Genomic DNA, 26623 nt, shown 5'->3' with positions numbered 1-26623 from the left:
AAAAAATCACGTATATTAATAACAGAAACAGAAATAAAATAATATGTTGAACTAAAGCAGGTTGATGAAGTGGCTTGCTTGGTACCTTTCGGGGGTTCAAAGGTAACTTGGTAAGGAAGATAAATACGTAACTTTAACTGGCTCCTGTCACTGTCACTGATATTTTTCTTATTCATGAATGCATTCCGTATAAGTAACGGACAGCTACTACTTATTTTGAATTGAGATGTCAAGTGTTCATGTTGACGTCGTGGGTCCCATTCACATTCCCATCCGCCATCCCCTTCCAACTTGGTAACTCCTTTGCCATAATACCAAACTCGCCCCCATTCTTTCTCATAACTGTCAACTGCTAAGAATCAGAATCAGAATCAGAATCAGAATCCGATGGTGGTTTCTGGTAGAGGAGATGCACACAAGCGTCTTTGCAGCTCCAAATTCTTCAAATCTTGGGTTTCTCATCCACAAAAGGGACAACACTGTCCATCACTTCTCAATTTGTGCATCCACGCAGCCACCCAGGTGCTCCTCCACCTTCCACCTTCCACCATTATCGTTTTGTTTCTCTTTGGTGATCATTAACTCATTCTTTCCTTCCTTTACAGGACATACTTCAATATCATACCTTTTCTGAACTCCCACCGGATTTAACTCAGCAAATTTTCAACAACCTACTTTTCTCTGGTCGTCTCACGCTCCCTTCCCTCCAAGCTTTTCGACATTGCACCCTCCAGGTATTAGCTATTATTAGCTCAACAATTGTGTGTACTGTGTACTTGTGGATGATCATGTTATTGTTTGACAGGATATTTACTTGGGAGAATATGATGCTGATGTTGTGGATGATTCTTGGATGGATATCGTCTCATCACAGGGTTCATCTCTGCTTCATCTGGATCTATCAGCGTCTCAACTCACTGACTATGGACTTAGCTATCTGCAACAAGGTAAACATATCATTTCTCTAAATCTTAATCCCTGTGACCCAATTTCAGATGGGCTGCTCTATATCTGTGGTATGCTATTCTTACAATTTATGTGGCTCTGAATTTTATTGATCTGCATATAAAGGATAAGAATCTTCTTATGCCCTCAAGGTTTACATCTGACATAAAACTCTTGCAGGCCTGACAAACTTGACGAGTTTGAGTTTTGGAAGAAACCATGCAATTTCTGCTGAAGGAATGAGTGCCCTTTCTGGTCTAGTTAACTTGGTCAACTTGAATTTGGAGAGATGTCCTGGGATTCATGGAGGCCTTGTTCATCTTCAAGGTCGTTTCATATATTCAACTTTTGGAAAACATGAAGGAGATAATATCATTTTACGCTTTGGTTCAAATCATTTGTCATTGGATGAAAGAAAAAAAAAATGAACATAATTGTTTGAGTTATTCTAACAACCATGCTAGGTGTATACCAAAATTAGCCACCAAGATAGAATAACATTGGAATACAAAATATACATTAAAAATGAGTTAAACTACACATGTATTTATACATAAATACATGGTGGTTGATTGTAGTACATGATTTTGGTGTGCAAATAGCATTTTTGTTATTCTAATTGAGAAAAATTGAGGTTCAATTCTTTTATTGTTAATGTTGTTAAGTTAGTGAGTTTCATACCTTACCATAATGTTGTACAGTTCAAAGTTTTGTTTGCACATCACAATTCAAGGATATGGTCCATACTTTTCAGGTTTAACCAAGTTGGAATCTCTGAATCTGAAGTGGTGTAATTGCATAATAGATGTCGATATGAAACCTCTATCAGGTTGGTTTCATATTCTTCCGTATGTGAGGCAAAGTCACTAATATTCTAATTATTACATTCACTGCACAAGCATACATGGTGAGATGAGTAACAGCACAGATTTTTCATTGAATTTACCTGCAGAGCTTACAAACCTGAAAAGTCTTGAGATTTCCTCCAGTAAAGTCACAGATATTGGCATCCGTTTTCTAAAAGGTATTGTGCATTGCATTGTAGAACTGTTCCAACATATAGCCACTAGATTTGTTTCCACAATGCACTGATATTGTGTTAATGGCGTCCAAATGTCTTGTGTACGAGTGTTTCTGATTAACAATTTAAGAGAAAATGAATTTCATAATTTCATACTCATCTTCTTTTCTTGCCTCATTTCAGGGCTACAAAATCTTGCTCTGTTAAATTTGGAAGGCTGCTTCGTAACAGCTGCATGCTTGGATACTCTTGCAGGTTGAATCACTTCACAGACCTTATTTATTTATTTATTTGTGGGGGGAAGGAATAAGTTTATCTTGATAATATCTATGCCAAAGAGCTTTAGGTGTATCTTCTTATTCATTTAAAAAGTGAAGGTTTCAGGTTGAACCAACTTACGTTACTTTTTAGAGAACTTTCTTTGTTGGATTTAAGATTAACTAAAGAATCATTCAAGCAACAAGTTAATATTGTGATTGATTGTTTTCTGCCAGAGCTTCCAGCCCTCTCGAACTTGAATATCAGTAGATGCAATTTTACTAACAATGGATGTGAAATGTTTTCACGTAAGTTGTAGACTTGTCAGTTGTACAGCTAGCTACTCAATATATACTTATTGGGTTTCACTTTTTGGTTGTGAATACTAAGTTTGTATTATTGGCTTCTTTTGTTTGTTTTCTTTATTTCTGTCAGGACTGGAAAATTTGGAAGTGTTAAACTTGGGATTTAATGAAATATCAAATCCATGTTTAGGACACTTGAAAGGTGATGATTGTTGAAATATTGCGGAATTTGACCCATAATCTTGTATTCTTGCTTGCAGTCATTGAGTATTAATTTCGTATGCATAACATTTCCGATACAGCGCTACTCAGTAACATCATATTTGCTAGGTTTGAATTGAATACCAATTTATGTACCTTTTTTATCAAGCAGGACTGACAAAGTTGAAGAGCTTGAACCTTGATTCATGCAGAATTGATGATGATGGATTGGTCCACCTGGCAGGTACTTAATTACTTATGTTTGAATTTATTACATAAATATGCTTTGGATGGTAATTTGCCACAAACTTAAGGAAAGAAAATCCAAAAAGCCTTAGCAGTATGCACCAAGCATCTATTAGGTTATTTTGCATGCATGTGTTTTGTCATTGAAAATTCACATATCCGCTCCTTACTTAATGAATTTACAATAATTTGAATGCTTTTATATTTTAGGCCATCAGCAATTAAAATGTCTGGAACTCTCTGATACAGAAATTGGAAGCAGTGGACTTCAACATTTATCAGGTTTAATATGCAGCCATGTTTATTTTCTGAATTGATCATATAATATATTTATATATGCATGAGCTATATATCAGAGTAAGTAGAATTCTGTGAACATTTTTTTATAGTGATATTCTATTTATTCATTTTATATTTTGTTGGTATAGGAATGTATAGTCTGGAGAAACTAAATGTGTCATTCACAATGATTAGTGATAGTGGTTTAAGTGAATTGTGTGGACTGTCATCTCTCAAGTCACTCAATTTGGATGCTCGCCGTGTTACTGATTATGGACTCGCTACCCTTGCAAGTACGTTTCTATGCAATGATTTTCTCTCCTTTTTTTTTTTCTCTCTCTTTCTGTTGTTACCAATAATCTCCATCATCCATGCTCATGCAGGTTTGTCCGGGCTTACTGACCTGGATTTGTTTGGGGTACAGATCACAGATTTTGGAACAAACTACCTCAAAAGTAACAACTGTTTTAATTTCTGAGAGTGATTTTGATACTTTGAATGTATCCCGCTTGAATTATTTGGATTTTGTATCATATCTTTACTAACTTTGTTTAATTTGTATGGAAAACAGACTTTAAGAGCTTGCAGTCGCTGGAAATATGCGGTGGAGGATTGACTGATGATGGTGTGAAAAATATAAAAAATCTTTCGTCTCTTATGTTCTTGAACTTATCACAAAACTCCAACCTCACAGACACTGCACTCCACTTAATTTCGGGTACATTGTTCTGTTTGAGAAAAACATGATCATGAGCATGTTCTTGTTTGGTCTGTAATCAGTGTCCTATTTTTAGTGCTCATATTATGCATGCGATTCCACCTCTTTTCAGGGCTTACTAGTTTGGTTTCTTTGAATGTTTCAAATTCGAGGATCACGCGTGATGGGCTGCAGCATCTGAAAACACTACACAAGTTGAGGTCTTTGTCAATGGAGTCATGTGAGGTGACAACAAATGACATTAAGGAACTTAAATCAAAATATCTCCCGAATCTCCTAAGCTTTCGCCCTGAAGAGTGAAGACCAGTTTAGGATTATTATGTCCTGATTGTACGTACATTTTACAATGTTTGTTGACTTATTGTTCGAGTCGCCACTGCTTGGTGCAAATCTTTATTTATTTTCATGTAGAACCATTGTAATTCATCTGGATTTGCAAGTGTAAATATACACTAATTCAATGTCTAAATTATCAAATCAGTGTTGGCGATGAGGAAGATAAAGATACGATTGGCCAAGTTAGAAAGCGACGGTAGTTTATACTTAACATGACTACACAAAAGAACAAGTTAGGATGGAGATGGACCAACCAATGTTACTTGGCGGAAGTACTCAACATATCCTACATCTATAAATATCATCATTTAACTTAAAGAAAAGAAAAGAATTTGAGGCGTATTGGCAATTGCATTTAAGTACAGTACATAAACTAGTGGGTTGCTTCTTGAAAGGGCCAGCAAGCCAAGTATGTAAAAGAAACTTGTCTTTGGCTGTGACTTTGGATCATCTCTGGGCAGCTTCTTCTGAAGAAGCACCAACTGAGACAGCTGCTGCATTGCTTGCTGACCCATTCTCGATGGGTGGAGGCACGCCCCATTTTCCTTCAGACTCGAGGGGCTCAAACACATGCACTCCACCGTCCGAAAGTCCAACTGCAAATTGATTTGGTTCTTGTGGATGTGCAGCGATTACAAGCGGTTGTACATTAGAACTGCTGGCACAGACAACAATTGTAAAATGTTACCGACCTCAATCAGATCGTATTTATAGCATAAAACAGAATAACTGAAAAGAGGTAACAGATAATACAGGTTAAAATACAACTACTGTGGACTTTGAAGGACTTCAAAGCAGAGTATCAAGCTGCTTGCTTCCAATAGAGAACGAATAACAATTATAAATTAAATCTACATGAAATGTGTACCTATAAAATGTTCTGTATTTGCAAAATGATAACTGAGAAACAATTTAATAATTCAAGGACAGAAATGTCTTGCAAACTTAGATAAAACATCCATCAAACAAGGCATTACCTGACACCTGCAGAAAGATATGCAGAAGGATTGACTCGACAGCGTAATCTGAGGTTTGAAGCACTAAACACACAGACTGTTGCATCTAAGAAGCTGGCGTATATGAGCTGACTATCGCATGAGAAAGTTGCATGCGATATAGGTGCAGCAGAACTTTGTGGAAACCACTGCAATTTAGCATAATTTATCAGATAAAAGACCAATTAAATAAAATGTGCAGTAAATATAAAACTCAGCTAAATGAATTTGCCTGCTTTAGACATTCTAGTTTCGTTGCTTCATAAATTGCAAGCTGCGTTTCATGTACAACCAAGAAGCGTATCTGATCCTGATGAAACTGTACACGTGTATCTGCCTGCACTGGTTGAGTCCTTCCAGCAGGAAGTTGCAAGAATCTAGTCTTCTGTTTCTCCCATCCATCAGTATTCCACACACAAATCTGCACATTAGATGAATAAATTCCCATATGACAACTAATGACAATTGCATTGCCAACATCAAGCTCAAAGTAGGCCATTAATTGATGAGAACTATTTGGATCTCCAAAACTAGTTCCTTTAATGCAATTTAATCATCAAACAGATTCTGGAGGCAAATCTACACTGAACGACCATTACCTGAGCATCTGCCCCAGAAGAAACTAAGACATTCAATACATGAGAGAAAGCAAGACCTGTGATTCTTTTAGTGTGGCCTTTGAGTTTACTTTTAACCTGCAAATAAGAAAGTTATGCATAAACACCAAATTACACAAATCATAAGTTAGCAGAAACAGTTTATGAACAGCAATCATACCTCATCTACACGGACATTATATATCTGAATTGAAGAATCATCCATGCCTATAGCAATGATATTGTTATCCTGAGGATGGAAAGCAAGAAAGGTTGCAGCAGGTGGTGGAGGCATGAAAGTAGTCATTGTCTGCACTTGGGCCAAGATTGAAATTGATCAGTTACAAGCCAAATACAGTCTTGAATAATGATAATGACTAGGACTTATAGCTCACCTTAAAAGTCATCATATTGAACAGAGAAATCTTCCCCCCTGATGCTGACATTACATAAGAATCATTTTTAGAAAGAGCAAAGCAAGGAACAGCATCCTCAGTATTGCTATCACCAATGTCATTTGTCATCAGGATGCCACTTGAAGGTTGCCATAGCTGAGGTGGCACACTGGCAGTGGCCTACACAAAGAAATGTAAACATCATGTATTCATTCCCAAGTCACCAAATCATAAGTAATCAGTTGGCATAAGTAACTTCACATATTATCACACCTTGCCAGAAGAATTACGGTCACTTCGCGGCCACTTCCAAAGCAGATGAATGGCATTTGAAGCTAATGCCAGAATAGCATTGCCTGAATTAGTGTATATCAACCTTGATATCTGTCATAATAAGGATAGAGATTATCAGATTACTTAGTTTGAAGAGAGTAAGGGAGGTTAGAAGAAGGAAACTCGAGGGAGGGCTTAACATTATCCACCAAACTACCAAAGGTAGCACTTATCCAGGAAATTGCAGGTGAGGTTTATTTTATTTTTAATTTTCCTTTCTTCTCTTCATACTAAAATTTCTTTTATAAGAAAGAGAAAGATATCCAGGTATTAAAATGATTTATAAAACAACTAAGTTTCACTAAACTTTCAATATTGTATGCGTAAGGTAAACAACATACCTTGGTTACTCGTACATTCTCAGGTAGCTTTAAGGATCTACACTGAGATGGTTCACTGATTTCAGTAAGCTTCCATATCTTTGACTTATCATTGGATTCTTCACTTATTCTAGGTTTAACATCTCCCAAGTTTCGGGCATCTCCATTCTGATGAGTTGAAATCCACAAGTACTTAAATTAATACTAACACCAAAACACTGGCAATGATAATAAATACATCATAAGAACTACAGTAAAATGCCACTCCCCTTTCGAAGGGAAGGGAAGGAAAGGGGCAGAAGAAAGTATACACTCTGGTACAAATAAGACTTGTATATTCATCTACAGAAATATAAATAAATAAATTTCAAAAGAGGAGCTGCAAGAAAAACAGACCATTCCAGCCATAGCTACCACAGATGGGACCCTTTCTGAAAGTGCAGCACTACTGGCAGCAGCTGTGGAAATTGGATTTATTGTAGGCTGCCACAACCACAAAATTCATGTTAGCCTATATCTTATTAATGACAACCAATAGAAGTATAATGACTACAAGTCTACCTTCGCCATGGCTTCTGACGTTCTTGATGCATCATACATAGAATTCTCTAATGAACGCAACAAGCGCATACCATCTGCATTGGCTAAGATTTTAATTCCATTTTCATTTGCTGAGACAGCTAAAAGAGCTCCATCCTTGTTGAAACGAATCCGTGGACTTGCCTAGAATTCAGGTAAGGTTATAATTAGCAACTAGTGTTTGCAGAGACCAGCTCTGCAATTTGAAATAAAATAATGAAACTTACAGGGAGACCCCCATCAGCATCAACTTGTGTCAAAAGCTGAATATTGTCCATATCCCAGAACTTAATGGAGAAATCATCACCCGCAGCCAAAAATCGATTTTTGGTTGTATCAAATTGTACAACACCCAAAGATCGTTTGCGAAATCCTTGATAGGTCCTTTTAACAGCTCCCTCGCTTTCATTCCACTCAACAATAGAGGATTCCCCATCCTTGCTTGTCCCACATGAAAAGAGCCTATAGTATATATATTCAGAGCAGAAACAATGAATGTGAAAAACACGTACTATAATTTTCAACCATATAAAAAGATTGAGATCAACATAAGAATCCAAGGTTGAGAATATGGACCTTGTACCATCAGCGCTATAGGCCATGGTGGTGCACCAACGACCAGGAGCATCATAATCAACACGAGATCCCAAATTGTCATACAACCATGCTTTTATCTTTCCATCTAATGCTGTTGAAAAGATGAACTACAACATAAAAACCGAGTTAGTCTGCAAAGGGAGCTAGAGGAATCGCACAAACAGACTCGAGTGAATTTTCCCAAACATATGAATCTAAACTTCTACGGTTCTACCTGAATGTTTTCTTTATAATGTGGGCAGACAGAATAAACTGGAGCCTCGTGACCTTCAAAGGTATACTGCTTTGCACCCGTAGCAGCATCCCACACCCAGTGGCGGAGCTTAGTTCAGACAAGGGGGGGCCATGGCCCCCCCAAACTTTTTATAAAAAAATTAGTAGTACTTTTTCAAAAGATAAAAAATAATTCAATTGGTTTAAATACTTTACTATGACTTAAAGTACCCAATAAATTCTGTACCTTACTGATATCCTCGGCTAACAAAACTCACAATCGAGAACAGGTCAAACACGTCGCAAGTGCCAAGAATCTCACATCAACAAACTCATACATCGATTTCCGGTAACAAACCCTAAAAAGCCAAACACTACTCAAACGTCCACCTTCCTTTACTACGCGGTCTATTTAAACAGACGAGCAAACCTCGTCTGGGGCAAGTGAAAAACAGTGATCATAAGCTACTAGGAAAAACGACTTCATAGCACCAAACCCTACAAATTCCTTATTTTTACTTTTGCTTGTTGAAGTTTATATTACCGAGCACTAACTTGAGTGTCGGAGTCCTTTTTGCAGGTTCCACGCCGAGGTCTTCAGTTCCGAGGAGAATACTTCCGAGCCCCTGACGGAGCTTGTAGCCGATCACACTTCGAAAGCTTTATCTCGCAAGGAACAAGTTCAATAAGCAACCCTCTCTCTACCTTTAAGTTCAAATATAAAAAATTAGATATTTTTATTTATTTAATTTAATATTATTTTATATTTTACTATTTATTTAATTTAATTTTTTATATGATAAAAAATAATAGAATATTCAATAAGTATTAATATTATTGTATTTGTATAAATTGATACAAAAAAATTTAATAAATATTATAAATTTTAATATTTATCCTTCTAACTTCTTTTTTACATATTCTACATGATATATATTCAAATTTTTATATAAAATAATAATAAAAAAAATCAAAGAATTGATGCATTTTTTAAGAGGAAGCCTAATATTTAAGAAGGAGAACATATAATTTTTACAATATCAATACCTATAGATAGTTCTTATACTTTAATGAATCACGAAAAAAGTGAGATACAACCTTCAAAAGTTCAAATAGTTACATCTGATGAGTTTGACCTTAATTTTTTAGAACGAGACCCTGAAAAATGGCTTTAAATTTGGCAATATCACCTAAACCAGAGAGATGAGATTAGACGAGCTTATCTTAAATGGGTCCATATCAAAAGTATTTTGAGAATTATCTTCTATGTGGCCCCCCCAAAATTTTGTTTCAAGTTCCGCCACTGCCCACACCTAAAGTTAAATAACTTAGTTAGCAAAATATGTTGTCATCTCCACTTCAGAAAACCAAGTCCATGCTTTGACAAAAACCAACCTTAATGGTCTTATCATCACCACAAGTTATCACACATAGTTGTTTATTTGGATGGGAAAATGCTAAGTCATTTACTCCACCAACATGAGCATCAATCTACAAAAAGAGATTCAAAAGTAAGCATTGCAAATGGTTATAAGTAAAATATAATGTAAGAAGATAGAATTATCCAATGTGTATGCATGCAAATGTTTGTGTCTACCTCCAGGTGCTGCCGTACTTCATCGCCACCATGATAAGAGTATATCTGAACAATGTGCCTTGAGTAAGCAACTCCTGTTTGTTGAACAAAGTCATATTAATGATTGGTTGCGTTGACTTCAGAAAGTATACATTAGAGAATATCATAAACGAATAATTTAAAAACTTTCAACTTACCGAATAAAGCACCATCTGGACTCCAAATCACACGGTTGACAGAAACACCTGGATCTTTGACAAGAGCAGCCTGAATTGCACATATATAGCTTTATTTCAGTAACTATAAGTTACAAGTAGCCGGGCTTGGTATAAAAATGCATGTATAAAGGAGAAAAGGGGAACCTGAAATGGCATTGAACAGGCACTAAGATCCCAAACTTTGAAATTCCTCAAGACCAACCGCTCCCTAGAACCCACTTCCCACAAAGCAATGTCCCCAACATTTGTACCAACTGACACATTGCATGAAAAGAAGGAAGAACTTATGTTTAGCTGAGAACAATAACATCAAATACACACAATTAACTCAAGTGAAAAACACTATTGAAAGGTCTTAGAAAGGCAGCAGACCAAGAAGTATAGTCTGTTGAACTGGATGGAAGTCCATGCTCATAGGAGATGAACCCTGGTTCAGAGTCCGCATAACAGTCTTTGGCAAGTCATCTGGTGCATTAAAAGCCTGGCCATGACCATGACCTGGGAACGTGGCTGACAACACATTGACAGGAAGATTTACCTGCACAACATGATGAAAAGTTGATACCAGAAATGTGAGTTGTAAAAATTTGTATAGATAAGAATTACAAGACCACTAGTGATTTTTTTTCCCTAAGTGGTATCAGATTACCTCATCCGACATTCCCATTGGTCTTGTTCTCTTAGAGACATGATCTGAATCTCCAGATGGGTAGTCAACAGAAGGATTAGTCGGAGGGGTCCTAGGGTGCTTCAAAGCAGCTTAAACAAGACAATGAAACTTGTCAGAAGTAAGAGATTGAATTTAGAACCATAGCCAATTAGATGTTAAAACCACTACAAACTCGAGAATAGCAGGCCGCAAGAAAATGTATTACCAGGGATTGATGGTGCACCAAGACCTGTAGCAGTACCAAGACCTATAGTGGCTCCTCCAGAAACTGCAGCATGTGCTACAGTGGTAGGATTTGACATCCAACCAGCCAGGGGTGTTGGCACAGGTGCTGGAGTAGGTTGAAAAGGCTATACACATTAACCACAGAATAGTCCAGCACCAAAATAAGAACCAAAAGATAACAATATGTAATGCCTACGAAACCAAATCAGTAAAGTAGCCCACCCCATGTGCACCAAGAGGAGGAAACCCTCCAGCCTTTGGCAAGGATCCTAGTAGTGGATTATTAGCAGGAGATGGAGCTCTTGCACCGTTGGGTTGTCCACATGAGTGATCCACAAAAAGTGTTTTTATATCTGGATTTGGACGTGGAGTCTTACAAAGTTGATGCTGCCAATTCAAGCTGTAATTTTATTTTTGAAATAAGAAAACAGAAAACATAACCAGTTATCCATTAATACAAAACAACATAACCAAATCGGCTGTATATAGAAACTCTTCGGAGCCAAAGCATATGAGGTAGCTTCAGTTCAAAAGAATGATTTATCATTTAATAGCAAAGAAAAATACAATGATGCATGCATAAGCCAAGAAAAAAGAAATATGATATATGAATATGGGACATAAGCTCCATCAACACTAAGGTTAACTCAGTGCTCTAGTTCTTATTCAACATTGATAGACAAACCAGTACATTGGACTTCGGATAATTACCTTTGATTGATGAGAGTACGTAACCTTGAGTTTTTAAGGTTGGGAAATTGCAACTTGTCACGGAATAAAGGATTTGCTTCGATTAGTTTTTTTAGCTCAACCAACATGATTGCTCTTGCAGACTTCGTATCGCCATATTTAGACAATTGTTCATTTTCCCTATGATACCATAAAGTCAATGTCTGCATCATCTTACAGAGGTTTTACCCCGAAAACCAGAGCTAAAAATATATATTCTTACCTGAAATTCTCCAATGTCAAAAGCTGTGTGATTTCCTTAAAAAGTTCTTCATTAAATGTTGCAAAGACCTTCAAATCCTTCACCAATATCTCTACAGCCTTGGACCGATCATGCCTAACAGAACATAAAACAGCTCAAGTTACATACACATTCTATTGTGTCAACAGAATACAAATGTGAACTTTAGTGAACTTACTTATCCAATGCCTCCAGGTACTTCTGCTTCCTTATCTCGAAAAATATCTTCATAGAGTACCTATTATCATCTACTTTAGTGAAACCAGAGAGATACCTCTCAACCTCATCCCAATTGCCATTGTGCACTTCATCCTCAAAATACTTCATGTTAAAGAAAAACCCAGACTCCTGTTCAAGCCTTTTTTTCCCCATAAAAACAAAAAGATTAATCAACTAATGTGAAAAAAATAAATAAATTGCACATAACCGAAAACAACAACAAATAAGAAACTATAATGCAAGAAAACCCACTTATGAACAGTCTCTTTGAACTTTTCCTCGTCCAGAAACTGCAAGATCAGGAACACCAACTCCCTACTGAGGGACGACATCGTAACCGCCACGTCCTTCGATTAGATATGCACCCAAATGAGCAACTCTAAACTAGATCTGCCACAAAAATCCCATTTTTATATCAAAATATTGTAAAATAAGAAAAGATAATAATTTACAAAGAAAAAACTTAGAGAAATTCCATACCTACCTGCTACAAACAGTCTAAAAAAAGTGTATAAAAAATAAACTAAAATCCAGACCGAGAATGAAATCATTCAAGTAGCAACAGAAAAGCATTTATGGAGTAAAAGCAGGAAGATAGTGTAAATCAAGTTTTGGGGGTGAAAATGAAAGAGAAAACAATTTGACTCTTGGATCAAAGGGAGACAAGGAAAGCAGCTTTAATCTCACAGGGGAATCCAAGATGCAGCTGATAAAAGTGTTCAAAAAGGAAAAACAAAACAAGCCAACAAAAAAATAAAAAGTCGAAATTAAAATACTACGTCGGGAAAAAGCTACAAAGACTTTAAAGTTTAAAGCAACAGATTCGGAAAACTGAAAGAGAGAGAGAAAGTTTGAGAAGCTCTCACCTTCGTGCAGAGCTCCACACATGGGAAGAAAGGGACCCCGAATATGGAACCCAACAAAAGGCACCACCACCACCAACACCAACACACACACACGAGAACTCAAACCCCAAACCCCCAAACCTTTCTCTCTCTTCGCTTCTATTTGGACTTTTCTCTCTCTTGGAACTAATGGCCTATTATATACTCACTCTCTTGCTTCACACACACCACTTTCTCTCTCTACAGATATATTCATATTTATTTATTTATGTTTATGTTTATATATTTATAAATAGGACACTTGAACTTGCAGAAATAGAAGTATTTTATATGCGAGGCGACAGGGAAGGGAGATGATAAGCACACTTGACTATCAGTGATAGGCTATTGGATGCATGATAAGCTATGAGATAGGAAATTCCGCTTATTTCATAAGTGCAGTTAAACAGGGGCCCACCAAACCGGCTAGGAATCTCGAGCTGACAGCTGTCCTTCAGCTCGTAGTAAGATCAGAAGGAGGGCTGTGATTGTGTAGTATATCAGGGCTCGGTGGTCGTGTAGCGATGGCTGTTGGATTTAGATCGATGATATCCGAGGGGTGAGGAGAAAGGAAGAGCGTGGGGCGGAGAAGCAGAGGATAAGAGCTAGGAAAGCGATATTTACTGGGTTAAGATCCCCGGAGTAACGACAAAGTTTCTGAGACGGGTCCCCGAAAGTGTTTGGTGTCGAAGTTTGGAGAATATTACGGTGAATGCCATTGCCAATTTGCCATGAAGAGAAGAGGAGAGAACTTATTGTATCACGTGATGGAGTTGATGATTGTGATACGATATAATAACGAGATGAGATAAAGAGTGGGGCCAAATGGTGATTTAATAATGCAAGTGGAGTGAATTAAATGTGTGGTCAGAGGGTTGTGTAGGCTATTGGGCCTGTCAGGTGTGTACGTCTGCATCTTCTTCTCCAACGTAGCCATCAAATACGCTCAACCAGATTCTTTCTTATAACTTTTAGCAACCAAATACTATTATATATTATTTATTTATTATTGTCCAGTTCAAATTATCACTTATAAAAAGTTCCATAATTCAAACTTCAAAGTTCAAACTACATATTTTTTCTTCAATTCATATAAATAAGAAAAAACCAATGCCATTAAAATGAAATGGTGTACATTGTTACCTATTTCTAATAATATTTGGATATGAGATAATTAGTGAAATAATTAGTATAAATAGAATGTGATAATTAGAACTTAGAAGGATGAGTTAGGATTTTATTTTTTATTTTTTTTTTGTGTTTATTTTAAACCAATACAATGGGATATGATAATATTTATGTTATCACCGTTACTATTACATTATTAGATGGTAATTGATCGATTAATTGAGTAAATAAAATAGGAGTATTTTTATTTTTCAAGTAACATGATTCCAAGTTAAAATAGTTGCAGCCACTAGACAATATAAAAAAAAGAATGTTAAGGGGCAGCAACTTTTGTGATTTGTAGCTATTAAATAGCCATCAATAATGATTTTAATGGTGTGAGATTAGTGTGAGATTTCATTCAATGACTCACTTTTTTTTTACTAGTTACATGCTGGCCAGAATTTAACAAAGAGTTGCTGGCTCCTAGACTTTTCCATATAAAAATATACAGGTTGGTTAACGCACTTAAACGTTATGTGATCATCAAAGCATTAATTTCAGCCAAAACATATAATAATTATTTTAGGGGTATGTTTTAAGATTCGTTATGTTTATTTATATTATAGACAAATTTAAATGTAATTTTAAAAAATTAATATATTATTTTTTTAATTTTAAAATGATTAAAATTAGATTGTAAATAATATATGTGTAGTTCAATTGTCTTTATTTATTATATTAATCTAACAGTGATATTATATAACAAAGGTATTTCGATAATTAAATTTAAATAAATTGGTCTAATAGCTTAGTTGTGTTTGGTTTTGAAAACATAAAAAGATAAGACATTGAGAACAAGATACAAAAAATAGAGACACAAAATTTAGTGTTGTTATATTTTATTCGGTGATAAACTAGCACAATTTATAAAAATATAAATTATTATCATTTTTTATTTAAAATATTTGGGAAGAAAAATATAATAATAAAAAATATAGTTATGAAAAATTAACAAGAATAATAAAAAAATAAAAAATATGTTGTATCTCTTATTAATGTCTCTGTGTCCTATCAGAGTGGCACAAAATACACTAATTAAGTGTCTCTAGACACAATATTTTTATTCATGTATCATCTGCCAAATACGATTTTGTATCTTTATGTCCCTATTTCAGTGTTATGTGCCTGTAGGCAAACACAACCTTAAAAATTGATAATAAAAAAATTTAGTTGATTAGACTTGATTGTAAAAATAATTTGTTCATCTGATATTTCTTATAAAATAAATTTAAATATTTTTATTTTTAAATATATTAAAAATTTAAATGCTGGACTATATTTACTTAATTAATATAATTTTATAAATAATAATTAGATTAGTTAAATAATAATACTATATTTTTATTATTTGTATTATTCATGATATATATATGTTGTTACTAAAATTTGTGTTTATTATTTGTATTACTCATAACATATGTAGTAGTTACTAAAATTTAGAGTTTACAATTTAAAATTTAAACGTTTATGATTTATGTATTTAAAAAATGTTTACACGAATATACATTTTTAGTTGATCAATTTGAACAAATATTTTTTTATATTTTTGTAAGATAGAATAAATGCAAGAATAATAAATAATCAAATATATATATATATATATAACATACTGGTGAATAAGATATGTAAAATATAATCATTTTAAAGAATTTATTTAGTATGTTATAATTTTATTATCATGAGAAAAATAAATAAATTTTAAAATATTAGATGTTAATGTTATTATAAATATTAAAATATTTTTATATTATAATTAATATTTAAGGTTTAAGGTTTATAGCTAATAGTTTAGGATTTATGGTTGAGTATCGCATCTAGGGATTAGTGTTTAGGATTTTATGTCTTTAAAATTTTAGAGTTTAGAGTTTAGGATTTAGCATCTAGGGTTTAGGATTTGTGGTGCAAGAGTTAGATTATTAGAAATGATAGTTTAGTGTTTATGATTTAGGATTTGGAGTGTAGGATTTAGGATTTAAGGTGTAAGGATTAGAGGAATAGAAATGATAATTTAGGATTTAGGGTTAGGGGTTAGGTTTTAGGGTTTAGGATTTAAGGTGCAAGAATTAGAATATTAAAAATGATAATTTATGGTTTAGGATTTAGAATTTAGGGATTAGGGGTTAGGGGTTAGAGTATTAAAAATGATAGTTTAGGTTTAGAGTTTAGAGTTTATGGTATAAGTATTAGAGTATTAGAAATGATAGTTTAGAGTTTATGGTTTAGAGTGTAGGGTTTAGGGTTTATGGTACAAGGATTACATGATTAGAAATGATAGTTTAGAGTTTAGGGTGCAAGGGTTAGAGTATTAGAAATAACAGTTTAAGGTTTAGAGTTTAGAATTTAGGATTTATGGTACAAGGTTTACAGGATTAGAAATGATAGTTTAGGGTTTAGATTTTGGGGTTTAGGGTTTAGGAGTTAGGAGTTAGGAGTTAGAGGTTAGAGTATTAAAAATGATCGTTTGTGCTTAGGATTTAGGGTGAAAGGATCAGAGTATTAAAAATTATAGTTTAGAGTTTAGGATTTAAGATTTAGGTTTTAAGGTTTAGTGTGTAGATTTTAAGTTTTAGTATTTAGGATTTAGGGTTTAAATTCTTTTGTTTTATATATATTTTTGTAACACTGAATTAATGCAAGAATAATAAGTAATCAAATATATATATATATATTATACGAAAGACTGAAATGTATTATTTAAAAATAATTATACTACTGAAAAATTATGTACGAGAATTTAAAAGGGATTTTGAATTAAAGAAATACATAATTATTAAAATAGATAATTTAGCAAATTGGATTAGCCATGAAGAGATTTTAGCTTAAATAGATTATGGAGCAGCACTTTTTGATGGAGAAGTCCATCAATCATATTCAAAAAGTGATTATGACAGTTGGTAGTAACATGAGTCCGATGCAATTGAAATTAAATATCTGTCTCTAAAATTATAATTTGTTGAGAATACTAATGTTATTATTAAAAGTTAGAATCAAGATTAAATTATTTTAAAAAAATTAATTTTGAGTTAATTCTATAACTATTAATATAATTTTATTTATACTAATATGTAATTATGTTTTTTAATACAAATTGAGAAAAAAAATACTATTTTTAAATAGCAATAATAAAAATTAATTAAATATATTTGTGCAATAGACTTAATACCTAATACGAGATAAGATTCGAACCCAAGAACACGATTAAGGTTCAGGCTCCAATACCTCAACAACAGTAACCTACCCGAAAACTCAAGAGAGGCGAAGCGAATTAAATGAAAAACCCTGAAGTATAATGCAATAGCAGGGCAATTATATAAAGCGAGGGATATCTCAGCCGCTCGCATAGAGCCTGGTGACGCATACTACGTACTTCGGAAACTCCATGAAGACTGCTATGGACATCATGTCAAGGGCAAAATCTTAACTCCAAAAGTTATCCGATATAGGTACTTCTGACCCACCATCATCAAAGACTCTCTCCAGTTGGTAAAAAGCTGCAAGAAATGGCAAGTACATGCCAACTTACACCAAACAGCCGCACACCAGCTCGACGTAATAACGGCGGATTGTCTTTTCATGAATATGGAGAATCGACCTCATCGGACCCTTCTCCACGGCATAGGGCAACTCTGATATCTTATAATCATCATTGATTACCACACCAAGTGGATCGAAGCCGAATCGTTGGCCACAATCATAGCCAACCAATGTCGAAAATTCCTTTGGAAGCAAGTCATAACTCGATTCGGAATACCTGAGATCGCAATTTTCGATAACAAAACCCAGTTTGCAGACAAACGCTTTTAAAAATTTTTGGAATGACTCGGAATCTCGCAGAGATTTAGCTCGGTGGAATATTCGCAAACTAACAGCCAAGTGGAAGATAATGTCCTTGTGGAACATCTCCACTCATAAGACGAGGGTTATATACAATGAATAAAATTCTTCTTAGCCTCACTCGATCCAAATCCTTTTACCTTATTCAATCTCATAATAACACTACTTATCATCCATCAATTACAACCATTAAATAGTTTGTTCAATATAATTTTTTTTGTCACTTATAAAAAATATAATATCTATTAGAATCTGAGTTGGCTATATATTGTTACGAATCCGCAGTCACAACTAGAAAAATGACATATTTTGACAACTATGTGCAGGTTACATGAACGAAAATAAATTTTTTGTCTATTTCACTAGTTAGGAATGCGCAATTGTACTATTATACTAATATAAATTTTGTGTAAGCTCTATTCCTATGTTGTAAACTCTTAAAGTATAGACAAATAATTTTTAATTAATCAATTTTAAACAATAATAATTATTAATTATTAATTTTATATTTTTATAAAATATAATTTAAATTATTACTAATTAATAATAATTAATTAATATACGGTGTAATTCAATAATACTTATTAATTTATTATTGGCTAAAGTTTTTTTATTAACTAAAGGAATTGTTTTAGAAAACAAAAATTCTGAATTGAAAGATAAGATTAAGGTGAGCATAATATTGGCACGTTGAAGAATTAGAGGAAGGATTTAAGGGACGGTCGAAATAGAAAGGCGACTTCCCCATCATTCAAAAACTCAAAATTTCATTTTCATTTTTTGAATCAAACAACTCAAAATTTGCTCAATCTATTTTCATTTTCATTTTTTTCATTCTCTTCCTCTTTTTTCTGCTCCTTCTTATTATCCTCTCTTTTTTTCTGTCCCCTTTTTTCAAAAATAAATGAATGTAATCCGTTTAAATTAAATTATTTTTTGAAATGGTTAACAAAAATTTACTATTACATAATAATAATAATAATAATAATAATAATATATATATATTATTATTATTATTATTATTATTATTATTATTATTATTATTATTGTAAACATAATAATTTTATTTTTAGTAAAAATTTTTTAGTTAAATAACTTTATTTTACGAAAATATTATTTTTGATGGTCAGTTTATTTTTAAAATTATTTGATTAAAAAGGAATTTAAATAGCAATGATAAAAATTAATTATTTTTATTTGTACAACAAATTTAATATCTAATCAACTGTAAAAATGTATATGTTAACTTCTTATAAAAGTGATTTAATTTGATAAATTTTTTGCTACTGTAATCTTTAATATCAGGATAAAACTAATATAATTTTAAAAGATTTATATTCATGTAATATTGTTACAAGTAAAAATACTAATTAATTAAATTATTAAACTTTTGGTAGACGAAATCCTTTTATATTATTATTATTATTATTATTATTATTATTATGTAATTACAATGCATTATAATTGATTGGACTTTCTTTTATTTTAGATATTTATGCATTATGTGCATATTTTAGATATTTCATTGTGTGTTTAGGGGTGGCAATGGATAGGATAGAGTAGGGTTTGGTGCCAACCCTAACCCTATCTGCGGGTTGAGATAAACTCAACTCAACCCTACCATATCCGCGGGTTGAGAATATCTCAACCCTAACCCTACCCGCTCTTAACCTGCGGGTACCCGACCCTACCCGCGGGTTACAAAAAAAGATGCAACATTATTATATAACTTGATGATAATTTAAAATAAAACTGACTTTTATGTAAAAAAAATATTAAATTATCAATTAATAATATTCTTTTAATGACTAAAGATCTTTTGCATTTAGTGAAAGGTCTTTGGTTCAACATCCATTTAAAACATATTTTTATACAAGTATATAACATATACATATATAGGGTGCGGATTGGTCGTAGGGTTAAGGCACAACCCGCACCCTACCCGACCTGCACGAGAACCCTACCCGCACCCTACCCCCCGCGTTTGGAGATGACGACGAGGGCACCATTCCCACCCGGTGGTCTCGAGTGGCAACATGGTTCCAGCTTGCACCCGCCGCCACCCACCCAGCCGGAGTTTCAGCACCTGTTCGGAGATGGTAACATTGTACTTGAATCGACTATGAGATTTATGTGCATTATATATTATTGGGCTTGAGGGATTCATTTCTGATTTTGTGCAGAGAGTGTTACAATTCGTAAGGTAATGGAGACGGTGGAGTCACTGCAAATTCGTGTGTTTCGGCTTGAGACGGAGAAGTGGGAGTTATTTATTCAAATTGGAGAAATTATTAAAAAGTTGTCGAGTGTGTTCAAGATGAAGAATCAAAAGAATTGACGGTATTTCTGTTGCATGTAAAGAGTAGGTTACATAAACTACTTGTTGCAAGAATTAATTTATGTTTTTATTGTTTGTTTTTTTCGCCATTTCCTAGTTTTTTCATTATCTAATTAAGTAGAATTAAAAGTATTATTTACTGCATATTACTATTTTTAAAGCCTATTTCATTTTAGATTTGTTCTTAGATGTCGCTTTCTTCCATCCCCTTCTTTTTATCAAATTTGTTGTGATGATATATATATGATTGGAAAAATTTTAAGTGTATTAAATATAAATATACCGATATTTAAATAATTTTAATAATTAATTTTAATTATAAAAAATATATAATAATTAAAATTAACTGTTAAAATTATTATAACACTCATGTTTTAGATACATTTCAAAACTTTCCCATATGATTAACAATATGCATCTAGGAAACCTTGTCACTCTTATTATATATTAATTGAAAATAGCGCGATAAAAAGGCGTTAAAGTGAAAGTGAGTGGAGAAGGGGAAGCACGAAAAGTGAGACGAGACGAGACGAATGAGTGAGAAAACCGTCACCGACTGCAGTGTATTAGTTGTTTCTTTGTTCTTGTGTGGCGTACGCACAATGCTTTCTCAGCTGGCAGTCGCACATAAAGAAAGTGTACCACATTGTTCAATCAATTACTCTTCACCCTATCACCCTATCTTCTCTCTTTCAATAAAATATAAAATATAATAATTAAGCTCAACTCTCTATTTTCTATTTTTCTTAAATAGGTTAACTTGCCATTTCTCTCTCTCCAAAAAAGTGGTGTTAAACTTTTTTTTGGAAGTTTATCAATCACTACTGTGTGTTTACTTAAAGTTACTTTGTTTTCAAGTAAACAAATTAAACACAAGCTTATTCATGTCAAAATATCTCTGAGTTTGAAAGAATAATTCATGTCTAACATGGGAATAATTCATGTCCTCATTAGCGAGTCCTGTCTTATTTTTGTTTTTGGTTTCTTTAGGGAACCGGACTAAACAAAAGGAGTTTTTTAAAGAGCTAGATCGGCTGGTGATGAAATGTGACATATTTTTATTGGTAGGAATCAAAACCTCAGCTATATAATTTACGGCATGAGATATCACCATATCACACATCACGGTTTTTTTTTTGTGACTGAACATAACACAAAGAAAAAATACCTAAGAGAAAGAGTAGTACTCCTCTCTAATAATAATGTCTAAATTATTAGGGGATTGTAACCATTCTAGGTACACCTGCTTGTTTAAAGTAGCAGTCTTAGCCATTAAATCAGCCGCTCTGTTTGCTGTACGCTGGATGAGCACTAAAGTAGCTGTCCAATTGCGCTGAAGCATCTCTTTGATTTTGTCAAGCAGATCAGAGTCATTCGTAATCATGCTGGTTGTGCCTCGCGAAACAAGAAGAAATGCATCAAGATTATCAGTTTCACATATGACCTCTTTATACTCGCAATCCCAAGCCATAACAAGCCCTCTCCAAATAGCATGAAGCTCACAAGAGAGAACACTAGAAAGAGGTATACTGGCAGAACAACTTTTCATCCAAATTCCCATGCTGTTTCTAATAATACATCCAAAGCCCGCTAATTGCCCATTTTCAAAAACGCTTGCATCGCAGTTCACTTTACAGACATTCATTGGAGGTGGTTCCCAGTTATATTGCAAAGAGGAAGGAATAATATGTTTTTGGTTAGTAACAACCTTAGAGAAATCGCGAGCAGCATGTTGAACTAAGTGAACAATTTTCTCCTTACTCCATGGATCATCTTGATGGAAGATGTCATTGTTCCTATCCCTCCAAATCCACCAAAAGGCCGCTGCAAAGAGAAACTCATTTTTGTTGAGGTTAGAACGAATCCAAGACACAAAATCCAAACTAGAGTCCTCAGCGGTCATTCCCAAATTTAAGCTAATCCAAATCTGACGAGCTTTTTGGCAAGTCCTAAAGCAGTGGTTAATATCCTCTAGAGCAAGATAACATCGCTGACAAAAATCAGAAGTAGCAAGACCTCTTTGAAATCGGTAACTAGCTGTGGGAACTCCGTTGTTGAGACAAAGCCAGAGCAGACACTTTATCTTCTCCGGTATTCTCAAGCGCCAAAGCCAAAGCCAATTTTCATTATCGTTCCAGCCAAATTTCTTCTTCAATAGCCATTCATACCCGCTTTTAGTCGAGTAGGTGAGAGTATTTGAGTTTGTCCAAAACCAACCTGTTTTATCTCCTGCCTGCTTGATAGGATCAAAGAGCATCAAATCAAGTTTAACTTCTTCCGGAATCATTGTGCAAAGAATATCCCACCGCCAATGTCCATGGTACCAGACATCTTCTAGCTTCAAGTGAGAATCAGAGATGTGCACAAAAGGAACCAAAGGAGCTAGCGTTCCACATGGTCGCCAAGCATGATACCAAAAGGATTGAGACATCCTGCCTGTACACCAATCAAAACCATCACGAAGCTTTTCTATTGTCTTATAAATCGCTCGCCAAGTGCTTGAAACATTATTAGAAAAACTGGATGAAAAGCAAGACCTCCCAGATAAATATTTTGCCAACATAATTCTTACCCAAAGCTTATCATTATTATGCAGTAATTGCCAAACAAGCTTTCCTAATAAAGCAAAATTTACACACTGGGTATCTCTAATTCCCAAGCCTCCATATTTTCTTGGAGTGACAACTTTGCTCCACTTGACATAATTTAAGCATCGCTCCCCCACCTTTCCCTTCCACAAGAATTGTCTAAGCACAGAATCAATCTTTTGACAAATTGAAGTAGGAAAAAGAGTCACTTGCATCTGATAAATAGGAAGAGAAGAAGCAACAGATTTAATTAAGCAAAGCCTGCCTGCTCTGTTAAGGAGCCGACCTTTCCAACTAGCCAGCCTATTCTTGATCTTCTCTAAAGAGTCCGCAAAAATAGACCTAGCAACTCGAGGATGATTAAGGTTCACCCCCAAGTATTTGCCTAGGTCACTAGTAAAAGGAATATGAGAAACACCAGACAACATTTCCTTCCTTCTATTAGAGATATTTCTAGAACAAATAGCTTTAGATTTTTCAATGTTAACCTTCATACCTGAAGCTTTGCAGAACAACTCCAAGGTGTGCACAACATTCCGAACTTGATTTTTCTTTGCTTTACAAAAAAGGAGGAGGTTATCTGCAAACATCAAGTGAGAAACTCTAGGTCCTCCTCTAGAAACAGCCACACCATCCCAAATACCCTCGTCAACTTGTTTGGAAATGAAGCACGCCAATCTTTCCATGCACAAAACAAATAAATAAGGAGAAATTGGATCTCCTTGCCTGAGCCCTCTGCGAGGTTGGAAGCTGTCCAATCTATTCCCATTCCAAAGGATGGAAAGATTTGAAGCCTGAACACAATTCATTACAAGCCGAATAATTAGAGAAGGAAAGCCAAAAGATTCAAGAGTGTGCTCAAGAAAATTCCAATCAACTCTATCATAAGCCTTTTCTAAATCAATCTTAAAAGCCATAGCTCCTTTTCTAGACTTTGTCCGCTTAAGAAAGTGAAGAACTTCTTGGGCCACAATAATATTATCAGGCGCTCCTCTACCATGTATAAACCCTCCCTGAGTTGGGCTAACAATCTCATCCAAAAAAGGTCGTAATCTATTAACCAGCACTTTAGTCACTAGCTTATAAATTATATTACAAAGGCTTATTGGCCGAAAATCCTTCAATCTAGTTGGAGGGTCGCATTTAGGGATAAGAACAATCAAAGTTTCTAACAAAGAATGGCTTAAAGTCTCCCCTAAGAATGCTTTCTGAATAGTACGCCACACCTCATGACCCACCACATCCCAATATTCCTTGAAGAAAAAAACTTGAAAACCATCCGGCCCAGGAGCTTTGAACGAGCTCATATTATCCAGAGCTTCTTTAACCTCCAACATTGTTACTGGTTTAGACAAATTATCACAAGCATCCTGGCTAAGAGATGGCATAGGAATTTCTCCCATGCAATTAACCTCAACAGGCTCAGTAGAGTAAAAAATATTTTTGAAAAAATGAACGACCTCTCTTTGCAAAACTTCCGGATCATCAGACCAGGACCCATCACTGACCAGCAACCCATGAACCTTGTTAGATTTTCTTCTAATGATGGTTTGCATATGGAAAAAGCTAGTATTTCTATCACCATACCGAACCCATTGATCTCTTGACTTCTGGTACCAAAGCAATTCTTCCTGGGCCAAAACTAGATTATACTCAGCTCTCAATTCTTCTTCTTTGTGCTTCAAAATCGGATCGTCGTCAGCCTCCATTTTTCGTTGAATACAATTCAAATAAGCCTCCAATTCCCTCTTTTTAATAAAAATATTGCCGAAGACCGTAGAGTTGAATTCCAACGAAGCTTCTTGAACCCCCAACAACTTCCTATGGATGCCAAAGTCTGTACTATTCCAAGATTTCTGAACAATGGCCTTGTAATCAGGATGCGTTGCCCATGCCGCTTGGAATCTAAAAGGCCGGTTTCCTTTCTTGATAGGAACTCCTTGACATCGGATAAGTAGGGGACAATGATCAGAGTGGGAACGGCTGAGAACTTCAACAAAAGCTTTTGGAAAAAGAAGACGCCATTCTGCAGTACAGCAAGCTCTATCTAATCTCTTTGCAATTTCTCTGTTTCCTTGAATTTTACGGAACCAAGTAAACCGTCTTCCAGAGGTTGTCAGATCAAAAAGACCACAAGAATCTAGAGTACTTGCAAAGACACTACTGCGAGTCGAATAGTAATTACCCCCCTTCACCTCATGAACACTCAAAATATCATTAAAATCCCCAACCACCACCCATGGGTCCTGAATGCACAAACCAATATCAAGCAGATGACTCCATAATTCTACTCTATTAGTGGCTTGAGGGCTGCCATAAACCGCACTGCAAATCCATCTTCGCCCACCACCATCAATTTCCAAAGTTACACATTGATTCAAAACCCAAAGAATTTTACAAGAAAATTTTAAATTAGCAGAGAGGAACCAAATTCCTCCCTTATGTCCAACAGCATCTACAATCCCTACAGGATAATAGCCTAATCTCCCCCAAAATTCTTTCATAGTTTCAAACCCAATATGAGTTTCCACCAAAATAAAAAAAGTTGGTTGAAATTTTCGTACTAACTCCTTACAGTGCACCCGAGACATCTTATTTGACGCTCCCCTTACATTCCAACTAATAATATTTAAATGGTCACAATCCATAAAAATAAATTAAATAATTGGAATTTATAATCATTCTACCTCACGTTGATGGACCCCTGTCTCCAATTGTCTTCTGGTGGACTTGCGTCGCAGAACCATCATTCTTCTGTTGAGGTTGGTTCTCCAAGTTTGTTGTTACACTAGCTTTATCAAGCTCTTTTTGTACTCGAGAATCCGTTGACAATGCTTCAATAGGTGAGATTTGAAGCGAAATAGGACGCTGCCTTTTGTGCCCTGCTTTAAAAAAAGGAGTACTTTGATCCTTGAAAGCCACCTGAGTTGTTCCCAAAGAGCCAAGCGTGGATGGAGGATCTTTCTTTTCCTTAGGCTCCACCTTTGCATTTGATAAAGACTTCACCTTTGCATTTGATGAGGATCCAGCATGCATTTTATTAGACCCAAAAGAAAATTTCTTACTCCCCAAATTGGAGCATATTGCTACATTGGCTTTTTTTGGCACTACATTGGGGCCTTTACCCACTTTTTCCTTGCCTTTTCTACTAACTGTAACCCATTCATCCTCTTTTGCTTGAGTATCCCTATCCATGCGTGATTCTTGTAAATTATCATGCACAAGACCCGCTGCTCCATGCTTCTCCATAATTGGAATTGATTTGGCATTAATTCCAAATTCAAAAGTTGAATTTTGAATTTTTACTGGGATTTGACTACCTTCTGCCGTTTTCTCATTATTATCCACCGAAAACAGTGACGGCAAATTTTTCTCCTTCACCATGGTTTCCTTCCCAATGTCATTGTTGTTCTCTTTCGCACATTCTCTTGTTACATGCCCAAAGCAGCTACATTTTTCACAAATTAAATTCAAGTGCTCATATTCTATGTCATACATATGACCATCAACTTGAATCTTTTTTATGACTGGAAGTCCCAAGTTAATTTGCACACATGCTCTTGCATACTTTCCTCTCTCTGCAGACTTGGTGGC

General features: G+C 34.8%; 2 protein-coding genes across 2 annotated transcripts; one reads left to right on the top strand and one right to left on the bottom strand.

Annotated features, from left to right (window-relative positions):
* Positions 1-198: 198 nt before the first annotated feature.
* Positions 199-4463, top strand: LOC107617486 (uncharacterized). The gene is made up of 15 exons (XM_016319255.3): positions 199-522; positions 606-734; positions 806-947; positions 1126-1272; positions 1700-1774; positions 1898-1969; positions 2150-2221; positions 2461-2532; positions 2660-2731; positions 2903-2974; positions 3187-3258; positions 3405-3548; positions 3639-3710; positions 3827-3973; positions 4086-4463. The coding sequence occupies exons 1-15, from the start codon at positions 388-390 to the stop codon at positions 4271-4273; spliced, it is 1611 nt and encodes a 536-aa protein (XP_016174741.1). The 5' UTR covers positions 199-387; the 3' UTR covers positions 4274-4463.
* A 20-nt stretch (positions 4464-4483) lies between these two features.
* On the bottom strand, positions 4484-13346 carry LOC107617485 (topless-related protein 1). The gene is made up of 26 exons (XM_088497150.1): positions 13082-13346; positions 12468-12605; positions 12175-12354; positions 11979-12092; positions 11738-11896; positions 11249-11426; positions 11007-11151; positions 10781-10890; positions 10504-10669; positions 10276-10385; positions 10111-10180; positions 9935-10008; positions 9733-9828; positions 8339-8446; positions 8104-8231; positions 7755-7989; positions 7510-7671; positions 7345-7431; positions 6970-7116; positions 6569-6679; positions 6296-6475; positions 6082-6210; positions 5904-5999; positions 5537-5725; positions 5287-5453; positions 4484-4967 (listed from the first exon to the last, which is right to left on the bottom strand). The coding sequence occupies exons 2-26, from the start codon at positions 12545-12547 to the stop codon at positions 4757-4759; spliced, it is 3432 nt and encodes a 1143-aa protein (XP_088353276.1). The 5' UTR covers positions 12548-12605; positions 13082-13346; the 3' UTR covers positions 4484-4756.
* Between the last annotated feature and the right edge of the window lie 13277 nt (positions 13347-26623).

Source organism: Arachis ipaensis, chromosome B8, assembly GCF_059453495.1.
Source record: "Arachis ipaensis isolate K30076 ecotype BB chromosome B8, ASM5945349v1, whole genome shotgun sequence".
Taxonomy (NCBI): Eukaryota; Viridiplantae; Streptophyta; class Magnoliopsida; order Fabales; family Fabaceae; genus Arachis; species Arachis ipaensis.
This window is presented reverse-complemented; position numbering and strand designations above follow the sequence as displayed.

Bases quoted from the DNA above. Each gene is read 5' to 3' on its own strand.
- LOC107617486 (XM_016319255.3), top strand. From the start codon at position 388: ATGGTGGTTTCTGGTAGAGGAGATGCACACAAGCGTCTTTGCAGCTCC. The intron at 523-605 runs GTGCTCCTCCAC...CTTCCTTTACAG, and splicing joins GCATCCACGCAGCCACCCAG to GACATACTTCAATATCATAC. The intron at 1,775-1,897 runs GTTGGTTTCATA...ATTTACCTGCAG, and splicing joins CGATATGAAACCTCTATCAG to AGCTTACAAACCTGAAAAGT.
- LOC107617485 (XM_088497150.1), bottom strand. From the start codon at position 12,547: ATGTCGTCCCTCAGTAGGGAGTTGGTGTTCCTGATCTTGCAGTTTCTG. The intron at 7,117-7,344 runs GTCTGTTTTTCT...TCAACTCATCAG, and splicing joins TGGTAGCTATGGCTGGAATG to AATGGAGATGCCCGAAACTT. The intron at 4,968-5,286 runs GTAATGCCTTGT...TGTCTGTGCCAG, and splicing joins TATCTTTCTGCAGGTGTCAG to CAGTTCTAATGTACAACCGC.